The following is a 19,527-nucleotide window of genomic DNA, read 5'->3' as shown; positions in this document are numbered from 1 at the left end:
TAACTTGACAAATAAGTATACAATAACCATTAAGCAAAGTTTGGCTTTATGACAAAGACCTATATACTAAAAAATGATACCACTCACTTTCCAGAGACAGCTAGACTCACCAGCACCTTTTATGCACAGACACAGCAAGCATCTCATTAGAAAGGAAAAATAAAACAAAATTACACACAAGATAAAACAATACACATCATGTTCAAATCAAAGGGGAATTTCACACACAAAAAAACAAAAGCACAAAAAACACATTTGCAAGGAGAAATTATACTCATTCAGAGAAAACAGTAAAAAAAGATTTTCTTGCGAAACATAAGCAATTACACAACCTGCAGATCTACCAGTGCCGATACCACAAGCAGGAGAAAAGGCTATCAAAAGCTTTGCACTACTATAAAAAGGAGAAACAATACACTACAATCACAAATGCAAATGATAATAAGAAATAAAACAGTTAACTTGATAAAACACTACCCATCACCACTCAAATCACAGTACATACACAGTCAGCCAAATGCCAGTACAAAAAGACCAAACCTTTCCCTGGTGTATAGTGGCTTAGATTGGCCAAAATATTTGACCAACCTGTGAATAAGATTGGGGGGCATATTTATACTCCGTTTGCGCCAAATTTGCGTCGTTTTTTTCGACGCAAATTCGCCGCAAAACTAACTCCATATTTATACTTTGGCGTTAGACGCGTCTAGCGCCAAAGTTCATGGAGTTAGCGTCATTTTTTTGCGTGAACATCTTCCTTGCGTTAATGAGATGCAAGGTAGGCGTTCCCATCTTAAAAAATGACTCCCAGGCATGTGCGTGGTATTTATACTCCCGGGCAAAAATCACGCCCGGGAGTGGGCGGGGCAAAAAACCCCACATTTGCGCCTCTTTTTAACGCCTGGGTCAGGGCAGGCGTTAAGGAACCTGTGGGCTCAGAATGATCCCAGTGGTGCCCTCCCCTGCCCCCAGGGACACCCCCTGCCACCCTTGCCCACCCCAGGAGGACACCCAAGGATGGAGGGACCCATCCCAGGGATGAAAAGGTAAGTTGTGGTAAGTATTTTTTTACAATGTCTTTTTTTGTGGCATAGGGGGGCCTGATTTGTGCCCCCCTACATGCCACTATGCCCAATGACCATGCCCAGGGGACAGAAGTCCCCTGGGCATGGCCATTGGGCAAGGGGGCATGACTCCTGTCTTTGCTAAGACAGGAGTCATGTTAATGGCGTCTGGGCGCCCAAAAAAAATGGCGCAAATCGGGTTAAGACGATTTTTTTGCCTCAGCCTGACTTGCCCCATTTTGGGACGCCCAAACGCCATTTTTCCCTACGCCGGCGCTGCCTGGTGTACGTCGTTTTTTTTCACGCACACCTGGCAGCGCCGGTCGGCTAACGCCATTCAATAAATACGGCGCCCGCATGGCGCTTCAGAATGGCGTTAGCCGGCGCTAATTTTTTGGGCGCAAAACTGCGTTAGCGCAGTTTTGCGTCAAAAAGTATAAATATGGCCCTTAATTTTTTTTGTTTTTCAAGGTGGTCATTACAGTGGTTTTAAATTATTATAATCTTTTTTCTAATATTAGTATGTCATTAGTTTTAATTTTGCATTTTCGCCAACGTTTGATATACTATAGTTATAATAGTAAATGTGTGCACTTTGCCCATATTTGTCAGACTTCCTTTAGAACAGGAAGTCTGATCCCACCAATACATACACCTTCCCTAATATTTGTTGGACTAGACTAGGAAGAGTAAATCCAACACCCCTCATGCATGCAGGGTCCCCTGTGTTAGCTGTTCTGGACGACAGTTAGTAAATTTGTTACTCCCACCCTCCTCAAATATACACTTTCTCAATGTTTGTTGGACTGGAATTAAAATAGAAAATATGATTTTGAGAGAGACATTGCCAATTTTTTATGTTTGTATATCTACGTTAATAATAATATCTATAAGCTTAATATACAAAAAACTGGTTATGAAGGCACTTCGGGGGTCATTCTGACCCTGGCGGCCGGTGGGCGCGAGGGCCACCGACCACGGGAGCACCGCCAACAGGCTGGCGGTGCTCCCACAAGCATTCTGACCGCGGCGGTTCAGCCGCGGTCAGAAGCAGAAAGTCGGCGGTCTCCCGCCGACTTCCCGCTGCTCGGGGGAATCCTCCATGGCGGCGGAGCGCGCTCCGCCGCCATGGGGATTCTGACACCCCCTACCGCCATCCTGTTCCTGGCGGGTCTCCCGCCAGGAACAGCATGGCGGTAGGGGGTGCCGCGGGGCCTCTGGGGGCCCCACTGTGTATTTCAGTGTCTGCAATGCAGACACTGAAATACGCGACGGGTGCAAACTGCACCCGTCGCACCCCTGCAACTACGCCGGCTCAATTCTGAGCCGGCGTCCTCGTTGCAGGGGCATTTCCTCTGGGCCGGCGGGCGCTCTTTTGGAGAGCACCCGCCGGCCCAGAGGAAATGTCTGAATGGCCGCCGCGGTCTTTTGACCGCGGTGCGGTCATTTGGCGGCGGTACCTTGGCGGACGGCCTCCGCCGTCCGCCAAGGTCATAATCACCCCCTTCATTTCTTAGCAAAAGTGCTGAAATGCAAATATAAAATGAGAAAACAAAATTCTGTTTTAATTCAGGGAAATTATTAGCTAATTTCCTTCATATCAAAAAAGATAGAAAATCATGCTGTTTGTGGGAAAGATGGTAAACTAGTGTTATCTACTCTGGAAATTGTTAATTAATTTCTACATTTTATTCTTCATGTCTGCCAAGATGTTTTGTGCTAAGCCAACTACCAAAGTGATTTTTTATCACTTTAATAAGCCACTGCTCTCTTTATTTTATGTGGGTGCATAAACTCATTTTTAGGGTCAAACGTTCATATGCTCTGACCCTTGCTTTTATCTCTTTGTTGGCTTTTAACCAAGCCCATGTCACACCCATCACTTTCATTGGTTTGTCGGCTTGCCTTTTAAAATTCGCTTGATTTCATTAGTGATAGGCATGCATACGTCATGCCGTTTCCGGTATTTAACCCTCCTTGAGAGTACCGGCCAACTACTGAAGACATACAAGGCTCTATGTTTTCCATATGGTTTTTAGACTACTTTTCTTTTTATTTCTTAGGCAGTGCGATCTCGCTGGGCAGTAATCAAGTGCTTTTCATGACTTCCAGTTTATTCTATTTTTTATCCTAGTGCTCCTTCGCAAATTCAAGATTTTACACAGCACAATCTCACTCTTTTTTTTTCTTACAATGCAAAGGCAAAACCAGATCGGTCTTCTCGTTCTGATTAGTCTCCTTCACACTCACGGCATGGCAATTTAAAGTGATTGTTAATCGCTTTAATAAGCCATTGCTCTCTCCCTTTTATGTGGGTGCATCAACCCATTTTTAAGGTCAAGCGCGCAAGCACTCTGACCCTTGTTGTAATCTCTCTGTGGGCTTTTAACCACACCCATGTCACGCCCATCACTTTCATTGGTTTGTGGGCTTGCCTTTTAAAATTTGCTTGAGTACATTAGTGAAAGGCATGCATACATCATGCTTTTGCCGATATTTAGCTTTCCTCGAGAGCACTGGCCAAGTACTGAAAACAAATGAGTGTCCATGTTTTCCGTATGATTTCTGGACTACTTTTCATTTTTATTTCTGAGGCAGTGTGATCTCTCTGGGCAGTATTCAAGCGCTTTTCGTGACTACCAGTTTAATTCTAGCGCTCCTTCGTAAATTCAAAATTTTACACAGCACGATTATACTCCATTTTTTTTTCTTACCATGAAAAGGCGAAACTGGACCAGTCTTTTTGTTCTGATTAGTCACCTTAACGCTAATGGCATGGCACATTAAATCAGCTTCCTTGGGGGTGTGGCCAAGATGGCGGCGTGAGCGGACGCGTTGGTCTGAGCTCCGCCGCCTAGCCCCGAAATTTGCTGCCTGGATGCGGGACCTGCCGGCCGGAGGTGCCCCGACATGAAGCCTGGGACCCTGGGGACACTGGGGGCTCTCTGCGACCTCGTGGAGTCCGAGGTCACCGTGCCCGAGGAGTGCGGACCCGGGAGTGCTGAGCCGGCGCCAGAGGCTGTGGAGCGCAGGGGGCCGCGGGCTCTTCTGTGCCGCAAGCCCGGGCCCAATAGGCTGTTGGCTGGGTGAGGGGGTGCGGCGACGCCCCTGGAGGGAGCTGCGCCCCCACGGCGAGGTGAGACCGGAGTTGGAGGCCCGGTGGGGGCCTGGAGTCGGGCCCGGGTGACGACCATGCCGGCCATTTTGGGCCCCGTCCGGGGACCCCAAAGAAGAGAGAGGGAGCAGATCGGTGGGTCCACCTGCCATTTGGACCTGGAGCTGAGCACTGTGAGCGTGAAGAAGTCCAGGGCTGCAGCCCAGTGGAGTGGACAGCGCGTGAGGGCCATACTCAGAGCGGAGGTGAGCGGGGCCATGAGGAGGCCCCATGATTATCTCTAGCTGGTGGATTGATGTCCTGGAGGGATTGAGGCCTAGAAGAAGTGGCCTGTGGAGACTCTGGGAAGTGGACAGTCGGAGATCTGCTTACTTGTAGTGAGTGGGCGGAAGGGATGGTGACCTCTAAGCCCAGGCGGGACCGGACGGTTCGAGATATGCTGACCAGTGGGAGCCAGGTGCCAGGAGGGGCTCTGGAGGAGACGCCGAACATGAGGACCCCGGAGATAGTGAGGGAGGCGACAGAGGACGAGATGCTCCAGTCACTAAGGGCTTTCTTACCTCCTTGTTCGAATCACTTAGGAGGGACATCCATGCACTCGGCAAAGACATATCCCATGAGGTGAAGGAGCTGAGAGTCGAGCTTTCATCCCTTGGTGAGCGGCTGATGCAGGTCGAGGATGGTGAAATTACCTGCTGCGAGGAGGTGGCGGACCTGCAGCAGGAGGTTCTGCGCCTGCGAGAGCAGCAGGATCTCCTACAGATGATGGTGGAGGACCTGGAGAACCGGTCGCGCAGACACAACATCCGCATCAGAGGACTGCCGTGCGGGGCTGAGAAGGAGGGCATTGGAGCCTTCGTGGTGGCGCTGTTTCGCTCGGTCTTAGAACTTGGAGAGACCCGAGAGATCACCCTCGATAGAGTCCACGGGGTGGGCCGACCTTGAGGAGATGGGGATCGCCCGCCAGATATCCTAGCATGTGTCCATAATTTTGGGCTGAAAGAAAGTATACTGCAAAAGGCGCGCAATCTCCCACAGGTCCTTTTTAGAGGACATCAGCTTCAACTATACCAGGACCTTTCGGTTCGGACTTTGCAAAGACGGCATGAGTTTAAACCCATCACAGAGCACCTGTACTCGTAGGGCCATCCGTTCCACCTTGTTTTTCGCTGGGAGGATCAGCTTCGCCAGGTGAAGTCAATATCGGAGGCTAACCGGATCCTGGGCCTGGAGGATGACGCCCCTGCTTCGGGTCCGAGGTTGGGTTCAACCGACGGCGACCGTCCACGCTGGCGGAGGAAAGAAAGGAGAAAAGAAACAACAACGCCCTACCGCGTTGGAGCAGATCTCGGAGCGTCAGTCGGCACTGAGCACCGTGGCAGCCGGGACAAGTGCCTAAACGAAGAGCGAGGGGGACCGTCTGGTTGGATCCGGGCCGTTGGCCACGGTCCTGTGGCTGAGTGAAGGCGGCGGAGCCGGCAGACTCGGTGGAGGAACATGTGTGGTTCTACAGCCCAGCTGAGACTTTTACCTCTTAGGAAGTGGGAGAGAGGACTTTGTTGGTATAGGCACCTGTTGTGCATTTTGGTTATTTGTTTGTATGCTTCCCTCCGAGCTTGGTCATGCATGGTTTCGGAGGTTTGACCATATGAGCTGGAGCGGCAGGGGTCCGGTTCTGGATCTTGGCCCCTCCGTAGAGCTTCTTCCCACCTGAACAACTGCTTTCCTGTGCTGTATGACAGTTAGGTGTCTTAGCTTAAATGTTTGTGGGCTGAATAATCCGACTAAGCGTTTAGCGATTCTGTCCGGTCTGGAGAAATCTGGGTGTCACATATGCTTACTGCAGGAGACACACCTGTTGCACAAGGGCACATATTGCATGCACTCAAGGTGGTTTCCCAGGCAGATTTGGTTCTCAGCAACTACAAAGCATGCAGGCATAGCAATATTTCTTTCCAGGACCTTCTCTGGGGAGATAGTAGGGAGGATCTATGAAGTACAAGGCAGATTCCTGGCCATTAGAATAAAACTTGGGGCCTTCTCTTTTACTATCACCTCTCTTTACGCTCCGAATGCCCAACAAGAGATATTCGTGAGACAGGTGATCTCCCCAACTCTTAGTTCACCAGATAGTGCCATTTTAGTGGGGGGAGATTTTAACTTGGTGATGGACAATGAGCTCGACCACTCTGGCCAATGCTTTGGACAAACCGGGGCCTTATCGGAGGTGGGGCGTCAGTGGCTGGCTGATTGTGGGTTGGTGGATATCTGGAGAAGGTTGAACCCTACGCCTCGAGATTACTCCTTTTACTCGGCAGCAACCAAGACTTTTGCTCGGCTTGATTTTGTCCTGGTCTCGTGGGAATTTGTCTCCCGTGTCCAGGAGGCCACGATTGAACCCAGAGCTCTGGCTGATCATGCCCCAATTACCGTGGAGATCACGGTGGGGGTGAGACCAGTAGGTACTCCGAGTTGGCACCTTAGAGATTCCCTGCTCCAGAGTGAGACAACGGTAGAGTCACTTCGACGCGTGATCGCGGAGTACCTTAGTTTTAATGATGATGGTAGCACTTCAACGGAGATAGTATGGGAGGCTATGAAGGCAGTGGTGCGGGGCGAGGTGATGGCGCTGTCCGCGAGGTATAACAAGGCAAGGAGAGAGATAAGGGAGGAGCTGGAGCAGAGGGTGGCTATACTCGAGCGCACCCACAAGACTACTGGTGCTCCTCGAATCTGGCAGGAGTTGGAGAGAGTGAGGCAACAGCTGATGAGGCTAGACTGGGATAGGGCGGAGTATGCGATAGCGAGACTCAAGCACAAATTCTATGTTGGGAGAAATAGGTGCGGGAAGTTATTGGCACACCGGTTACGAGCACAGCGTGCAGCGTCAGCGATAAAACTGATCCACTCTTCTTCTGGAATAGCGGCGGGAACGAGTGACCAGATTGCAGAGGCTTTTGCGGAGTTCTACTGGGGCCTATACGTGGCTGATTAGGGAGATCCCGAGGCTTTGGATTCATTCTTAGAGGGCATAGCAATCACGCCTCTTGGTGAGAAGGAGGCGTTGCTGTTGGACCAGCCGATAAGGCTGGAAGAGGTTATTTCGGCAATTTCCTGACTAAAAGCTGGGAAGTCTCCTGGCCCTGATGGGTTTACGGCCCTATTCTATAAGACTTTTTGCGCAGAACTTGCTCCGCTGTTGGTGCGTCTTTTTAACTCCTTTCGGATGACAGGAGCCCTGACACCTAGCATGCTGGATGCTACTATTGTAGTCATACATAAACCAGGTAAAGACCCAGAGGAGTGTGCCTCATATAGACCGATCTCGCTCCTGAATATAGATGCCAAGTTGTTTACTGGCATTCTTGCTTCCCGCCTTAATTTTTATATGCCGGGGCTCATCGACCCGGATCAATCGGGTTTTATACCAAACCGACAATGCGGTGACAATACGAAACGGCTCCTGCACCTGTTGGATAAAACGGATCGCTCCTGTAGGGAGGCTCTCTTTCTCTCTATAGACGCTGAAAAAGCGTTTGATAGGGTTCATTGGCCCTATCTCTTTAAAGTGTTGGAGCGATTCAGGCTTGGACCCGTTTTCAAGCCCTGGATCAGCTGCGTTTATCGGTCACCCAGTGCAGCGGTTTGAGTTAATGAGGCGCTCTCCCTGCCTTTCCCGGTCGGACACGGGACCAGACAGGGATGCCCGCTTTCTCCCTTCTTATTTGCGCTATATATGGAGCCCCTTGCGCAGAGATTGTGGGATAGTCCCTTGGTTTCCGGAGTGAGGTTTGGCGGAGACCACCATCTCACCACCCTCTATGCGGATGATGTGATCCTTACCCTGGCGGAGCCTGCGACCTCACTGCCAGCACTCATGGAGATAATAGTTGAGTTTGGTCGGGTTTCGGGATTCCGAGATAATATGCAGAAGTCTCAGGTTCTCAGTTTGTCGGTGAGACCGGATCATGAAGCAGACTTGAGAGCTAGCTACCCCTTTCTCTGGTTGTCCTTGAGTCTTCCCTATTTAGGAGTTGAGCTAGCGACCTCGGCCGCTAAGACAGCGAGCCGGAACTATGCAACACTGGTTCATGAAGTTCAGCGAGATCTTGAATCATGGGGAGGCATAAACTGTCTTGGCTGGGTAGGGTAGCGGCGGTGAAGATGACTATCTTGCCGCACATTCTCTATGTATTTCAGGTGCTTCTGCTAAGCCCTCCCCCGAGAATGATAGCTACTCTTCAATCAGCAATTCTGAAGTTTATATGGGAGGGGCGACCGCCGCGGTTATCACGACGGATGCTGTACCGTACTAAGAGTGGGGGAGGTTTAGCGATCCCTCACCTACAGCAATACTTTCAGGCAGGACAGCTGCGTTTTCTTCTGGAGTGGAATCGCCCGCTCACTGAGAAACACTGGTGCTTCATGGACCAGGCTGTAGAGGGCTCGCATATATGGAAGGAGCCATGGCTCCGACGCCGACATAGGGCAACCGGACTTTATTCCTCCCCAATTATGGGGGCCATACTGCGCACATGGGATGCTGTGGCTACTCGATGCGGCTTGATGTCCTTCCCATCCCCGATGACTCCCATAGGTGCAAATCCAGACTTTGAGCCCGGGCTTCGGCTGGAGGCCCTGAGACGCTGGCACGAGGGGGGCTGTCAAAGTGTGGGGTGTCTCTTTGACGAACAGGGGGTCTTGTCTTTTGAACAGATGAGGGAAGCGTATGGCTTGATGGAGACTGATAGATTGATGTATTATCAGATACGGCACTGGGCACTGCAGCCGGCAAACAGAGCGCTGTTAGATAGACCTCTTACGCCATTCGAGAAATTACTCCTGTTAAAGAAAGCTGATAAGGGAGTCATCTCAGAACTTTATCAGCTCTTACAGGGGGACCAGCACGCACCTAAGAATAGAGGACAGCTGCGATGGGAGAGGGAGTTGGAGAGGGAGTTCTCAGACGAGGAGTGGGACAGTATTTTCTACAGAATACATCACACAGCCTATAATGCAGCGGGATGGAGATGTCATACAAGGTGGCCTCCTACTGGTACTATACCCCGGCGCATATACACACGTGGGATCCTGCTAAATCTGACCTCTGTTGGAGGAGGTGTGGAGGCACGGGTACACTTGTGCATTTGCTTTGGCACTGTCCCAAACTTCATTGCTACTGGGAGGGCATTATAGATGAGATAGACACAGTGTTTCACACTAAGATCCCCAGATTTCCTTCATACATCTTGCTGGGGCTGCCTAATCCCCTTACCTTTCCCTTGAAGTCGCTGAGAGGGAGACAGATGGCTCTAGCACTCAACGCAGCCTTACAACTGATCTTAACCATGTGGGGTACGGATAGGGTCCTGACACGTAATGCGTGGTTCCAGAAACTTTAGTTTATTCTTGCCATGGAGAAACTGACATTGGCCTTGCAGCAGCGGACAGGGGAATGGAGTGAACTATGGAAGCCATTTCTGCAGATTCTATCTTCAGAATTCACAGAGTTGATATTCCCAGCTTACTTGAGAGTCCTGAGGCTGACTTGAACCATGACTAGAATGCTTGATTTAGAAACGTCAGAGGGCTGAGAGGCAGTGGGAGGAAGGTTGGAATGATGGAGAGACTGGAAGAGGATATGGTCGGGGTGGGGGAGCATTGTTAATATGTTTCGTTCTACATGTATGTTTGTTTGGTCCTTATTCACGAGACTCGCAGTCTGGAAGATTTTTAGATGCACCCCGCACGCTAATTCTATTACCAAAGAGAGGTTTGTTTTGAAGCTCCTTCGAGCAAATTTAGAGTTAGCCTAGAAGATTTCGGTCAGTGGACTTGGAGCTTCTGATGCAGAGATATATACCATCTATAGCACTGTGATGTACTGTATTTGCATTTCATATGTGTATCTATATGTTTTTGTGATTCTAAAATAATAAACAGATTTGATCCATAAATCAGCTTCCTTATGGGAAATTTTAAAACGTTTCATTTTCAGTTTATGTGTCAAGAAAAGTTCAGTTAGGAGTTTAAAATGCTAATAGCTCTAACTCAAGCAAATGCAAGACCCATTGCATTGCAAATACTTGTTTTATTGATGAGGGTGTATCCTACCACTTTCAAACAAATAAATGCATTATTCATGGAATCTCCACCTGAATATTTTAAGAGCTTGAAATCCCAGAGACTAGCAGAAGAATATCTTAATAAACAACTAACCTTTTGAGTACAAGAGGTAGAGAAATAGTTTGGACTTTCCATAGGAATAATGGGTCAGTAGAAGGACTCTTAAGTATGGGAACAGTTGTTGTCACTTTTGCAATAGCAGTGTGAGCAGCCACAGAATAGAAACCTCTATTCTCTGGCAAGATGTATTGATTGAGAAGTAGGTTGGATGATCCCCAGGGTAAGGGGGGTCACTCCGTGTAACAAAGATAGGTTCAATACAAATTAATACATTTGTTCTCAATGAATAATAAGTAAGTGTCTATCTGCACACCTGAGATATTGTAATGCCTGCCTCAGTTACACAAAGTGTGCAGCCATTTCTATTTATATTAAATATATTTGGGTGACTGATCTCCATTCTAATTTTCCCAGAATATCTGAGAGAAGCCTTGCCTCCCGTACTCCATAGGAGGTACAGGAAGCAGATAATGTTGCATGGAAGATTCCACAGCTTCAGTGATTTGCATGATTTTGAGTCTTAATGTCCAAAATCTCCAATGGAACTGTGATTTACAAGTTTGATGGGAATAGAATGCCCAGTGGTTCCGAGGACTGTCATAGGTTTATCATCAAGACAATGGTTGGTTAGACCCACTGTGGTTACCAAGGTCTCCAGCACCAACCAGTTGGGAACAAATAATGTATTTTGCAAGGTAGCAATAAGGTTTAGGGGTTTTTAGACCTGTTCACCCCAATAAAAACAATATAATATAGTCAACAATTTCCCAGGTGAATAAAGCAGCCTTGTGGTGAACGAACAATAAATACATCTGGGGCCAGAATCAACAGGACAACTGACAGGGAGAACCATCCAGTGTCAAAATCTGGGTGGCTGTGCCTTGATGTATTTTATAGTACTTCATTTTATAGTAATAGACAAAGTTGTCTTGTTTGAAAGGGCAAGGATGAGGCTTAATTCAAGGTCGATAATATCTAGGTTCAATTAATGGTTCTCAATCAAAGTAAGAAATACCTACACACCTATATGTGATCTGCTACCAGGATGGATTTGGTAGTTTAAATTGTGCACTTTTAAATGCTTTATGGTTGTCAGTTACCTTGGCACTTTTGAAACAGCTCACAGTCTGGCAAGCATTCAGGTCTTTAAGCCCCTCTCCTGTGAGAAAGTCAGACCTTCTCTCTTTTTAACTTTATTCCAATTCCAATGCCTATACCAGTGATCAGGACAAAGCAGAAGTACCTCCATTTAGCACATAGTAATCCAAGTCTTCTGGTTGAAAGTTATCTGTGTACACATGAGGGTATATACCAATCACGACATGAAAACATTAGCCCAAAATAAGAAATGTAAACTTCAACTATTGTGCAAGAGAATGAATTCAAGTGACTGTGGCTTCCTTTGCATTTTGTTTTCTTGGAACAACCACAGTATTTTGCTTTAGATTCTGCTCCTGCCTCTACACATAAAAGCCTTCTCCTCACTTCTTGAGATCCTCAAAAAGCTGAAGATCTGACTTTTCGAGTTGTACCAGTGGGTGCTAGGTGTGTTCAGACGCACATCTGCTCTCTGCCAGCATGCCCTCCCAAGTGGCAGTCTGCTTTAAAAATCTGCATTACCTAACATAACATACAAATTCCAAGTTCCACAGGAGAATCGAAAGGCTTCTATTTGTTCCTGTTTTAAGCTTGCATTGATCCATACCAACAGTAGACAGAGAAGTCTTAAGGTATGGGCAAAGTAAACAGTTGACCAGGGCCCCACCTTCCCAATAGCCCGCTGGAAAATAAGTTAATCATTCTTTCACTTTTTGTTTGTTGAGGTTTCTATCTGCAGACTTTACATTTGCCTGTCTATCTCTAAAATGACTCTGGGCCAGATGTATGAAAGCATTTTCCATTCGCAAATGGTGCGAATACCCGTTTGCGAATGCAAAATGCCATTTCAGAATGTATGAAATACATTCTGAAGGCAATTTTAAGGAATCGCTAAAATAGCGATTCCTGCAAATTGCGACTCTCTAAATTAGAAATCGCAAATAAGGATTCCTTATTTGTGATTTCTTAGCCCATGTATGAAGCAATTCCTAAATGCGATTTTGGCATTTAGGAATCGCTAATTACCATCAAGCTGAACTTGGTGGTAACCACGTGCAAAATTTAAAAATGCATTTTTAATTTGTACATGTAAAGCACACATGCCCTTTTGGCATGTGTGCACCTTACATGTCCCCCCAAAAAAGTTTGGGGTGCAGCAGAGGGGGCCTTGGCCCCCCAGCACTCTGGGGTTTTGCATTTCCAAAATTGCGATTTCTGGTTCAGAAATTGCAATTTTGGAAATGCAAAAAATTTGCAGAACAGGCCCAAAGCTGCGAATGGGGCCGGTATCGCAATTTGCGATTCGGTAATAGCATTTGCAATTTTTAAGAAATCGCTATTACTGATTCACAAATGTGATCCATGGCACTTTGCGAGTCGGAAATATCGATTTCTTAAAAATCGCTATTTCCGAATCGCAAAGGGCCGTGATGATACATCCGGCCCTTTGTCACTGTCCACCCAGTGTCATTTTGAAGATGTTGGGCTCTCAATATATCTGGAATACAATATTGTTTGGCATCATGCAGACTTGAATTAGTAGAACATAAGCAATATAATTTAAAGAGTCCCATGATATGCTTGGCACATGGCCACAAAAATCCTTAAGAAGACCCTGACAATATTCAATGTTTACAATCAATACATGTAAGAGGCATGCAATATTTGCTGTTATAACATTTACACAATAAGGAAAATAAGATCTAGGATTCCTTGTAAATACATAAAAAAAACCACAGCTCTGCCACGTGCCTCGATCTCCAAGAAAATCGCAGTTTGTGCCATGCAAAACAGCCGTTGCGATGCACACTCCCATTTTGCAAGTCGGTGCCGACTCTCAAAATGGGAATGCGACTCGCAAATAGGAAGGGGTGTTCCCTTCCTATTTGTGACTTGCACCGTGATGCAGAATTGCTTTGTGATCGCGAAAGCGGTCGCAAAGCAATTCGCAGTTAGCACCCACTTGAAGTGGGTGCTAACTCATTCGCAAAAGGGAAGGGGTCCCCATGGGACCCCTTCCCCTTTGTGAATGTCGCACAAAATGTGTTTTCAGAGCAGGCAGGGGTCCAATGGACCACTGCCTACTCTGAAAAAACGAAACCAAATGGTTTCATTTTTTATTTTGTATTGCAACTCATTTTCCTTTAAGGAAAACGGGCTGCAATACAAAAAAAAAAAAAAAAAAAACTGCTTTATTGAAAAAGCAGTCACAGACATGGAGGTCTGGTGTCTCCAGCAGGCCACCATCCCTGTGAGTGCATGGAATCGCAAGGGGGTCGCAAATTGCAACCTACCTCATTAATATTAATGAGGTGGGTCTTTGCGACCCCCTTGCGATTCTCAGAAGGTGTCTGAGACACCATTCTGCATGCAAAATTTGCAAATCGGAAATTACGAGTCGCACCGACTCACAATTTCCGATTCGCAAATTCGTATCTTGCTACATCTGGCCCCAAATGTCAGTATCACAGCTGTAATACCACCTTGTGATTGGACTTTGTTTTCCTTTTCAGTAATCCAGGAGATTAGCTTCCTTCTATATGGCACAAATTGAGTCACTAATGTATAGCACTTTATAACAGTTTGAAAGCCTATCACGTGTTCTAATGGCAAGCTATTTCTGCTTCTTTCAGCTACAGATGAAACTAACAGAACGGGCAGTCTCTCTTAACACAATGGTACCCCTTCCCCGAAGTGCCTACTGGCAACACATCACTAGGCAGCACAGCGTTGGTCAGCTATACAGCCTGCAAGGTAAGAGGGGAAGGACATAACATTTTACCACGGTGGGCTAAATCCATACTGGAAAAACTGTTCCAATTGTCTTGAAAGGGAAATTGGCAGGTAGTCACACATATTACATGAATCTAAATTGAACCTAATTAATATTCTCCTAAAATACATCAAATCATTCAGAACCTGTGTACACAAATTATTAAAATCGGACGGTTAGCTGTCTCTGTTATGACAATTAATGATACAAACGGGACAAAGCCACTCATTGAGACATTGGAGTCATTAGTTAAAAAAATATAGCAGACATATTTTTGTCATTTCATTTTAATACTAATTACTCCATAATATTCAGCAGGAAGACTGACGTTCATAACAATGCACATTGACGTCCAAGAGTTGAGAAGGAAAGAACTGACAACAGTAGCAGTGACAACTGAACAGCCCGAAGTGGGGAACCTGGACTAAGAATCTCATTCAATTAACTAATTAATTAGTTTGCACGTCCAAATACAGCAGTGACAAAAATAGAACTTTAGGCAGCGTGTGCTTCACCACCAAATTGTAAAAGTTCCCAACGAAGTGTCGAAACTAGTAAGCATTGAAAACATTGCCTGCCTAAAACCCCACACATAGGCAAGTCATCCAAATTCGTTCATTGCTTATGAATGCCCCACTGCAGAGTCTTGGGGCATAAGTGCAAGTGCTCCTAATTATAAATGGTGTTAAGTGAATTGAAACCTGGGAAATACCAGATGAGATCAAATTTACAGCCTTCATTAAAAAAATCAGCCGGTCAAGCCTGCTGGAAGTTAACAGGGCAAAAATTATCGTACTTTGGGAAACAAACACATTTTGGTTCACTAGGGCCCATATTTATACTTTTTTAGTGCCGCATTTGCATAATTTTTTTGATGCAAATACAGCGCAAACGTACATAATACAATTATGGGGCACATGTACGTACCATTTTACCTGTCGCAAACGTCCCGATTCACAGAATCGGACAGTCTTCGACAGGAAAAAAACATTTCGGTATGTACAGAGCCTACTTTGAGATTCGGTAATCTATTTATCGAATTGCAAAATATGTTTGCGAGTCGCAATTAGGAAGGGACATTCCCTTCCCAATTGCAAGTCGCAGCGCGATGTAGCATTGTTTTGCGACCATGAATTCGGTCAGAAAACAATCGCAGTTGGTGCTCACCCATTCGCAAACGGGAAGGGTTCCCCAAATGGGAAGGGTTCACCTTTGTGAATGGCAGTGAAAATATTTTTTCAGAGCAGGCAGTGGTCCCACGGACCACTGGCTGCTTTGAAAAATTGAAAAGAAAACTTCTCATTTTTGTCTTTGAAATGCAGCTCGTTTTCCTTTAAGGAAAAAAATTAAATGCTTTATTTAAAAGCAGTCACAGACATGGTGGTCTGCTGTCTCCAGCAGCCCACCATCGCTGTGAGGGCTGCCATTCCCAATGGGGTCACAAATTGCGACCTACCTCATGAATATTCATGAGGTAGGCTATTTGCGACCCCATTACGAATCTCAGTGTAAAGTACCCTGTTGTACATCCGGTTTTGCGACTTGCAAATTGCCAGTCGCTAAGACACGCAGTTTGTGAGTTACAAAACCGGATCTTTGTACATGTGGCCCTATATTTTGTATGTTTGCACCGCTTTCGCGTAAAAAAATGACGCATATGCATCGCTAAAAAAGTATAAGTACAGGACTTAGGGGGTCATCCTAACCCTGGCAGTCCATGACCGCCATGGCGGAGGGCGGCGGAAGCACCGCCAACAGGCTGGCGGTGCTTCCTGGGCTATTCTGACCGCAGCGGTAAAGCCACGGTCAGAAAAGGGGAACCGGCGGTTTCCCGCCAGTTTTCCCCTGGCCCAGGGAATCCGCCATGGCGGCGCTGCTTGCAGCACCGCCATGGGGATTCCGACCCCCTTCCCACCAGCCTGTTTCTGGCCGTGTCCACCGCCAGAACCAGGATGGCGGGAACGGGTGCCGTGGGGCCCCTGGGGGCCCCTGCATTGCCCATGCCACTGGCATGGCAGTGCAGGGGCCCCCTAACAGGGCCCCACAAAGATTTTCACTGTCTGCTTTGCAGACAGTGAAAATCGCGACGGGTGCCACTGCACCCGTTGCACCCCTGCAACTCCGCCGGCTCCATTCGGAGCCGGCTTCATTGTTGAAGGGGCTTTCCCGCTGGGCCGGCCGGCGGTCTTCTGGCGGTCGCCCGCCGGCCCAGCGGGAAAGCCGGAATGGCCGCTGCGGTCTTTCGGCAGGAACCGCTTGGCGGGCGGCGACCGCCGACCGCCTTAGTGCCAAATTCCACGTAATTTTCACAAAGAGTCAGAATATGCAATATTGGTGTTGCATTTCAACACAGGAAACTTGTAATTAGACATAAAAACATTGTTTGTTTGTTTTAAGATTGTGAGCTTAAAATGAGGTTCAGCGTTAACTAGTGATATCAGGTGTGGAAATGCAAGCCTGGTGTGGGCTGGTGTTAGCTTGATTAATGCTGACCTGGTCCCAACAACCCTTGAATAGATTCTTTTCAATTTTTTTGAAGGGGGCACTCAATTAGGGCACATTTACAATATAGCTATGTGACAGAAATAGAACCTGTGAACAAATGAGGAAATGTTAGATATATTTTCAAACACATTGCCCAGAATCAGCATATACTAAAAGTAAATTTGTGATAAATTATTCAAAAATTAGGGATTTAGAGCACCCCTGCATAATTAATTCAAAAACGTTGCATGTCTACTCAACACTATAACATGTTCTGGATGTGTTTAAGGCAAAGATCAAGAACATTTGTCACAATGTTTGGAAAAACTTTTTTAAACAGACTTTTGTTGCTACTGCATATACTTTCAGGCTACACAAACCACCTTCTTCGAAACAACTGAGCAGCAGCCGTGTAGTCCATTGTACAATATTAACATACATTTTCTCAATTCAGTATTCTAATTCCTCTTTTGAAAAGGAATCGGTGTAAAAACACCTCACATTTGCAATACATACTCCAATACTGTATGAGCAAGAGCAAAGTCAATAGGTCTGGTCTTGATTGTCAATACATTGGTTTTGTCAATGCTTGTTTTTGTTGTAGGGAAGTGAGTAGGGGATATGACTCTGTCCCAAATAATAAGTCGTAAATCTTGTCAGGTCCGACACACAAGTCCAATAAATACACCTGGGCTGAACCTCCGGTGGTTAGAGCAAAAAGCAGGAAGAACTAACTCAAGGAAAAATGTGTATAGCATTTAGCAGCACTCAAATAATTAAAAAGTCAAAACCCAACCTAAAATTCAGAGCTGCAATAAAACTCCCACAACCAATTTCATAATCTCAAAAACCAATTAAAAGACAAATGGAACAGAATGATTAAAAACCAATCAGGAGAACCAGAAATATACATTTGTAAAGTTAAAATGCAACTAGTGGCAAGGAGAAATAAAGCATCAGTCAGTCTCTGTCCGCAGCTGTCTGGGACCTAGGTGTGATATCAGGCTGACTGCAATGGTACAAAGGTCTGATATGACAAAGAGTCACCTAGGTCAAAGTTTTTTCCATAAGACATAGGGCCTGAATTAGAGTTTGGCAGAGGGGTTACTCCATCATAACGGTGACGGATATCCCTTCTGCCGAAATATAAATCCTGTTATTCCCTGTTGGATTTATATTTTGGTTTGGCAGAGGATATCTGTCACCATTGTGATGGAGTAACCCCTCTGCCAAACTCTACATCAGATCCTTATTCTACTTTTTGGAAGTCAAAATCCATCAGGGGGGCAAGATGAAAGGCTGCAGCTCCTGAGGTCCACCCGACTGGAGATGTCCACTGGTTGAGGCCCTGTTGAAGTAGTTGATTTTGGCAGAAAAGCTTTAAAGTTTGTCCCTAACTTTTGGCCTGATTTAGATTTCCCAGACAGTTTACTCCATCACAATGGTGAAAGATATCCTGTCAGCCGATATAAATCCCATAGTAAATAAAAGTCTTCATTCTGGCGGTAAAAGCTTTGAGCCGTACCAACCTGAAAATGCACTTTGGGCTGAGCTTTGAATAGTTATCCTCGGATCTCTGACCTCGTAGTTTGAAACTTTTGTGAGTCTCACATTTCCCAGTTTTTTGGGGCCACTCCCCTTGGACACTTCTAAGTCTTCCAGTACTTCATGGACAGCACTTAGAGTTAAGACCCACTCCACAAAGGCCTCCTGCACAGTCCAGCCAAGGTGACTTGCCAATGATCAAATCATTACTCCAGAAGTGGCTCCTGCAGCTGCTGACGACCATGTGGGCGCTCAAAGGTCACCCAGAAGACCCTTGAAGCCCACTTCTTAGCCCTTAGTAAATGTAGAAGCATGTCCAACGGTTTAGGTCTACACACAAGTCACAACAAGCAACATTGTTCTTTTTCTGTTCTTTTGCATGTCCAGATGGGGGTTCTGAGAAGCTGGGGGTGATGTGCCTTTTTGTACAATTCACTAGCCAATGAGTGAGGTGACTCATGGACACTCCTGAGCCTATGAGCAAACGGTTAGCTGGGTCAACCATTCTTTCTTTTGCCTACCTTCCTGTTTGCCTTACTGCAAACTGTCCCAAAGTGCACCATTCCCAGTGAAAATAAAGATGGCAGAACCTGACTCCCTTAAACTGGTTTTAAACCTGACTCCCTCAAACTGGTTTTGTATCCAGCTCCTCTTCCTATTGCAAGATAGCCTAACTGATTACAGTTGGCCCTAGGATCAAAGGACCCCTACTGTCAGGTTTCACTTTTCACTTAACTATGAATAAGCAGGCTTCCTTCTAGGCATTTTCAAGTTAATGAATTTGGTGAACTCTGTTTCTTGAGTGAAACTGAGTTACATCCCTCACATTCTGGTCTTCCTTCCAAAATACTCAAAGTTATTGTCTCTGCTGTGGGAGAAGTGTTATCAGTTCATCAAATAGAAAGCACTGACAGGCAGCTTCACACAGAGAAAGTAGCACTTTCTAAAATCAAACTTCACTACTGAATGAATTGAATTTTCAAATCAATTACATTTTCAGTATTAAAACAGGTACTAAAGTTGTATTTTAATTGTACTTTAGTATTTTTCTGATAGAAACTGCTACAGGTATGTACAGTGGAAATGGCTTTAGTGGGCTAGTCAACGTAGGAATAAGTCAACCTTCACTTCCTACTTGCTCCATCTTGAAATACTAGGCACTCTATATTACTGGCTCTACAGCCTACGTGTGGGTAAAGTGCCTAATAGTTAAAAGTAGGTTCCTTTCTGTCAAAATGTGTTATTTTGGAAGTGCAGCTGCA

General features: G+C 46.2%; 1 protein-coding gene across 1 annotated transcript in view; it reads left to right on the top strand.

The window, feature by feature from the left end:
- The window catches only part of DOK5 (docking protein 5), a 606,295-nt gene that overhangs the window by 546,019 nt on the left and 40,749 nt on the right, over positions 1-19,527 (top strand). The window contains exon 7 of the mRNA XM_069201974.1: positions 14,097-14,217. Coding sequence (XP_069058075.1) covers positions 14,097-14,217 — 121 coding nt within the window. The remainder of the gene's footprint in view (positions 1-14,096; positions 14,218-19,527) is intronic.

This window comes from Pleurodeles waltl, chromosome 7, assembly GCF_031143425.1.
Source record: "Pleurodeles waltl isolate 20211129_DDA chromosome 7, aPleWal1.hap1.20221129, whole genome shotgun sequence".
Lineage (NCBI taxonomy): Eukaryota > Metazoa > Chordata > Amphibia > Caudata > Salamandridae > Pleurodeles > Pleurodeles waltl.
This window is presented reverse-complemented; position numbering and strand designations above follow the sequence as displayed.